Below are 5716 nucleotides of genomic sequence, written 5' to 3' on the forward strand. Positions count from 1 at the left end.
AGCGCCAGCAGCTGCGCGGCGGTGAAGGGCGTCCGCGGCTCGCGGTCGCTCTTCTGTTTCCCGAGGGCGCAGGCTGGAGGGCTGGGGGCGCCTGGGAGGAAAGAGCAAAAGCGGGCGCTCGGACGCACTCCGGGATCGCCCGCCACGGCCGATTCTGGATGTGAGTCCTGGCTCTATGACCGCGGGCCTCAGGTGAGACGGGACCCCCGAAGCCTGCGGGGTAATAGAAGCAAGGCACGGGAGGGGGAGGGGGGCGGCGCGCGGAGAGGGACAAAGTGGACTGGGGCTCTGCTCCCCAGGGAGGAGGGGAACTCTGCCCGCTTGGAAAAGCGAGAAACCTGGGCACGAAACCGCAGCAAGACCTGAGCGGTGAGCGAGGAGGGGAAGCAGAGGTCCACCTTGGCGGGGACTGTAGGGTGCACGGCCAGAGAGACTCCGAGCCGAGAGGCCCTGGGTCTGGGGTTGAGGCCCCGTCCCCGGGTAGAGCAGGGTATACCTGTTTGGAGGGGGCAGGTGGGTCAGGGCTCGCGCGCCGGAGGGCTTGGGCGGGCTCTCCTGGGCTGATTTCTTTCTTTGCACTCACGCCGGCGCGTTAGTGGATGGCTATTTCCGAAGTTACGAACGACAGCGCCTTTCCCGCCCTGGTCCTCCCAGCCCGGGCCAAGCGGGCTCCTCTCGCAGCCCGGGACCGCGCGACAGGGCACTTACGTGGGGCGCTCGAGAGGGCGGCCGGCGGGAACCAGGCCCGGGGTTCCGCGGCGCCCCGCGGCCTCTCCTTCTGGGGTTGCACGGGCTCCGAGCCCAGCCAGCGCTCGGCTTCCAGCAACGACTCGACGCCGAAGGGCAGCGGGCCGAACCTCGCACGGTCCCCGTCCCACGTCCTGAGCCCAGCGGGGTTCATGCCGAGCAAAGCCGGGGCCATGCGCTGACGGGCGGGCGCTGGGCTAGCGGAGCCCGGAGGGCGCAACGTGGGTGCAGCGCGCAGCGAGACTGCCGGGGACTCGGTGGCGCCCCCTCCCTCGGTGCCCTTTTTATAAAAAGCGGCGCCCCTTTCATACCCAGCTGTCCAATCGCCTCAGTGGCTGCCGCGTGGGTTCAGACGCCCATTGGTTTCGCTGATCCGGGAGGAGGGGACGGGCAAGGAGGGGCGGGGCCGCCGGCCGAGCCCCCGACTGGTAGCCATGGGAGTCCCAGCCCCGGCCAGCCTGGCGCACCCCGTCGGTTTCCTAGAGCCCGCTGTGGCCGGGCTGGGATGCGGCTGGGACACCGGGGAGCATGAGGCTCTGGCCCCAGCCTCCTCGCGTGGAGGAGCCCGCAGTGGGCGCGACGGGGTTGAGCTTCGGTCCGGGCGCCTCCCGCAGTGTCCTCGCCCGCCGGCGGCTCGTCCCGCTGCGCCACAGCCCGGAGCCGGAGCCATCGGCGCGTGCCTGCCGTGGTCCAGGCGCTGTCTCCAAACCCTGGGGGCCACTTTTGGCCGACCTTGCACCCGGACTGGAGACTCTGCTTCCGTCGCCTGGAAGTCGGGCCATGGCGCCCTGAGCCTGGGTGGCTTTCCAGGCGCCCGTAGCTGGCGGGCGCTCTCCCTGGCGTCCCACAGCTTGGCCCGGGAGCGGCCGGCGGGGCGCGGCGAAGGTCCCAGGGCAGGGCCCGGGGCCGCTGGGGAGGCCGAGGCTCCCACGTCTCAAGCGCCTGCGACACGGGGCCTGGGACACAAGAAGGGCGCCTCGGGTCACTGGGTGTCAGCCCCTCCCGCTCCGCACTTGCTGGGCCGAATCCTCGGGAAACCCGGGCCTTGGGACCTGGGAAAAGCCCTGCGACGCCAGTTCGGACAGACCCCGGCCGGACCGCCGATCTGCTTCCGAGACGCCGCGACCAGGTGGAGAGCGATCCCAGACCCGGTTCGAAGAAGGAGCGAAGGTCCGACAGAGACTAGCACGTATCGAAACTGAACGGATCTTTGGTTTGGAAACCTTGAGTGCTGCAAACGAGGCACCGCTCTGCAGTCTCTCCGCCAAGGGAAGAAACCCCGCATGCATTTTAGAATAAATCAGGAGATTGGTTTGCCAGTAACGATTTCATGTCAGAGTAATATCCTTGAACGCAGAAGCAGCAAAGTAAATCGACTAAATGTTAATTTTTGAAAAAGCAAAGTTGTTCAGTGAAAACTAGTTTTGGATGATGCTTCGTCCAGTTAAGCTAGAGAAATTCACTCAGCAAGTTTCTCACCATGCAAATTTAGAAGCAAGACTGAAAGGGGCCTTCAGAGCCCTCCTGCCAGGCCTGTGTCTGAGGCTAGACCAGCTCTTTCTGCATTCCCAGATAAATTGCCCTTTTCTAATGTAATAAAGATGTTCTGAGTTGATTGAAGATAATTGCATCATTAAAGCACTTTCTTTGAAGGCCTCTCTCCTGATAGTTTATCTTTAGCAGGCCGCTCACCGGAGCCTTTGAAAACGAATTTTAATGAGGATAACAGCCAGCTGCCTCGGCCTGCCCCATGTCCACTCAGGATGGCCCAGAGGTAGCGTCTGGGTGGATGACGTGGGGCCTGGGCTGTGTCTAGCTGGTCTGGGGTGGGATGGGACTGTGGGGCCAGGGACCGGTGCTGACCTTCAGGAGGTCTCCCAGGAGGCATCTGGACTGGTGTGTCTCCCTCCCAGCAAGGCGAGCCAGTGCTGACCAGGCTCCTGCCTGGCCTGGCTCCAGAGTGGGTTGGAGGATGGAGGAGAGCCCCTGGGCGTGGACGTCAAAGCCCAGACCACAGCACCGAGCTCGAACAGGCTCCGGCACGGCGGCCTCTCCAGCCCCACTGGGCCCTGGGACGGGAGGTGGCCGGGGTGCTGGGCGTGAGAAGGACAGGACCCCATTTCTGTCAACGTGCAGGCTTTGGGCGCAGAAGCCTGGACTCAGCTGTAGGAGCCTGGGCACTGTCTCTGGGCACCAGAAGAGATGAAGATGCCTGCAGGCACCTGGCTTCCAGGAGCAGGCCAGCCAGGCCTGTTGTGTGGACAGGAGACCAGGCCCAGCCCCAGCACTGGCCCCTCTTGAGGCTGGTAGGTGCTGAAGCCAGTGCCAACTCCCCACCCCATCTCAGGTGAGCCCCTGAAATGGTAGCAAAGCCTCAAAGACCGGCCTGCTGAGTCCGCACTGGGGTGGACACCGAGCCCAGTCTGAGTGGCGTTGTTCCTGAGGTTTGCTCTGAGCCCTGAGGGGCCAGGAGGTCAGCAAAGGCCGGATACCTGTTCTTCCTGTGTCCTGGTGCCTCCTTTTGGTGCTGACTTCACAGGGATGAGCACATCCTGAACTTCCAGAAACGAGAGACAAGTCCTGGCACGGGGGTCGGGTGCCGAGAGGCTTCCTGTCGGGGCGGTCAGCGTAGGGAGGTGAGTTCTGAGAACAGATTTCGTTTTGTAGGACTCATCCAGCAGGGTTTGGAACTGCGCGGGACTCAAACAGGAATAGAAACGCTCCCCCCGTCTTAAAACCTTGGAGGGGAGGGTCTGCTGAAGTGAGAGAAAGTCAGGTCACGCTCACAGCGGCGGTGCTGAGGGAGGGAAGCTGGCACCACGTGACTGAGGACACTGACCATCCCCTTTTGGACATGGATGGAGGCAGCCAGCGTGGTCTACATGGTGGTTTACAGGCAGGGCACCTTTGCTGGCCAGTGGCCTACAGACAGCTGACTCCTGGTCTTGCTCCAGGGCAGCACCGCCCCTCCTCTAGGCCCCTTCTATAGGCCGTGCCTTCCAGACAGTGCACTCTGCAGGGAGTACCGTGCGGCCCCACCGCTTCATGCCTCACCCCCTGTCATCTCTCTCAGCCGAGGCCCCCGACAGCCTCCCTTTCATCCCGAAAGGCCCCGGCCACTCTCCTTCTCAAAGGCATCCATGTTGGAGCCTTTGACTTTTTCCTTCTTGACTTATTGGAAAATTGCTCCAAACACAAGTGGTACTTTCCATGACTCTGGCCAGAAGAGGGCTAGATGACACGAGCTCCAGCAGCTGGTGGGAGTGATGAGGGAGAGGCCGCCGGACAGGAGGTCCGTCTCCCCAGGCGGATGCTCGGGCGTCGCTCAGGAGAGGACCTGCTCCAGGTCGGATGAGGCCCACGAGATGGGGCAGGCTCAGGCGAGGGTGGGGGCTGAGGAGAGAAGGCTCCGGGACTCACCCTGAGACCCCCGTCACTTCAGGGTGTCTCCCCACGTCTTTCCTTTTCTCCTGTTCCCATCTAGCTTCTCTGCCAATTCACCTTCATGCTTACTCTTTACATGCAGGGCTTTAAAACTCAGGCACACCTCCTGACAAGAGAAACCAGAGGAAGAGCCCATTTTTATCGAGTGACCCTCTGTCCAGAGCAACAGGTGCAGGTAATTTTGTCCCGTACAGAACGACCTCTCCCCGCCCTGATGTCTGCTACCTAATCCCCGGGACCCAGCAGTATTTCACGGTATGTGGCAAAGCTGGGATTGACACTGTTCATCAGCTGCTTTGGGATGGCTAGAGTACCCTGCAGCATCCAGGTAGACCCAATCTAATTGTGAGGGTCCTCAAGAGGCCAGAGGGGGCAGCGTGGGACGGACTGAGCCTGTCACAGCTGGCTTTGGCCGTGGCCTCTAGAGGACCCAGAGCCTCCACCAGGACCAGCCCAGGATGCGCACACCTGATTTAACCCAGGGAGACCCACTTGGACTTCTGGCCCCAGGTCTGTGCAGGGGTGTATATGCGCTGTCTGCGGTCGAGAGACAGTCCCTCACAGTGCATCTGTCCAGAGGCAGTAGGGCGCTGGCGTCCCCTACGTGGCACTTCTTATCATCCCCGCTTTCGTGGGAGAGGAAACAGGCTCCGGGGGAAGTGATTTGGCAGGGGTCCGGCTGGATGGGCCCAGCCCTGAGTCACTCTCAAGTCTGTGCTCCTTCCTCTGTGTGCTGCCTGGGGTGGAGGGCTGGCACTGTCTCCATGGGTCAGAGGAACCCGGGAGCCAGGCTCCATGGCACCTGGGGCCTTGCTGAGGCACCAGCTCTTGCAGAGTCCAGGCCGTGGGCATCCCGAGTTGCCTCCCTTGTGCTGCCTGTCCGGCCCCGGTGCCAAGTCCCCAGGCGGGAAGTGCTCAAACGCCCTCTGCTGGCAGAGCTGGGAGTCAGACTGTCTGTGCCCGGTGGAGGTGGGGCTCTGTCTCCTTGGGGAGCTGGCTGTGGGCGTCTAACTGCAGAGACCGGGTGAGCTGGGGGTCTCGGTGGACACAGGACAGCAGTGGGCCAGGGAAGTCCTTGCCTGCAGCAACGGGGGCCCTAGGGAAGGGCTCGCGGTGCAGCCCAGGTGTGGGCCCGAGCATAGGATGGGTGGGAGAGTCCACCAAGCTCCGCAGAGAGGATGCTGTTTTGGAATTACTGAATTGTAAATATATATATATATATATATTTTGAGAGTGAACAACTTTGGAGATGCTTGAAAAAAGGCAAGGGCATGGTGGGAAAACAACACCATTCAGGAGAAGATGGGGATGAGTGTAGGATGGTTCTGGAAATAGGAGCCAAGCTGCCACTCCAGGCTTGATGCCCCTCGGCCCCAAGGCCCCGGGAGTACAGTGATTAGACCCAGGGCCTCTGGCAGGTGCTCCAGGGCCATCTGGGCAGGACTGTGACTCAGGGGTGAACTAAGAAGGCCACAAGAGTCCCCTGGCACCAGCCCTTTGGGCAGCAAAGGCTTATCAGCGCCCT

General features: G+C 62.2%; 1 protein-coding gene across 1 annotated transcript in view; it reads right to left on the reverse strand.

The window, feature by feature from the left end:
* LOC104990683 (homeobox protein MSX-3-like) overlaps window positions 1-922 on the reverse strand; it is a 7412-nt gene extending 6490 nt beyond the window's left edge. Inside the window, exons 1-3 of the mRNA XM_010842940.1 lie at window positions 709-922; window positions 347-409; window positions 129-213 (exon numbers count right to left, since the gene is read on the reverse strand). Coding sequence (XP_010841242.1) covers window positions 129-213; window positions 347-409; window positions 709-922 — 362 coding nt within the window. The remainder of the gene's footprint in view (window positions 1-128; window positions 214-346; window positions 410-708) is intronic.
* Window positions 923-5716: the final 4794 nt, after the last annotated feature.

Source organism: Bison bison, unplaced genomic scaffold (assembly GCF_000754665.1).
Source record: "Bison bison bison isolate TAMUID 2011002044 unplaced genomic scaffold, Bison_UMD1.0 scf7180017847359, whole genome shotgun sequence".
Classification (NCBI taxonomy): domain Eukaryota; kingdom Metazoa; phylum Chordata; class Mammalia; order Artiodactyla; family Bovidae; genus Bison; species Bison bison.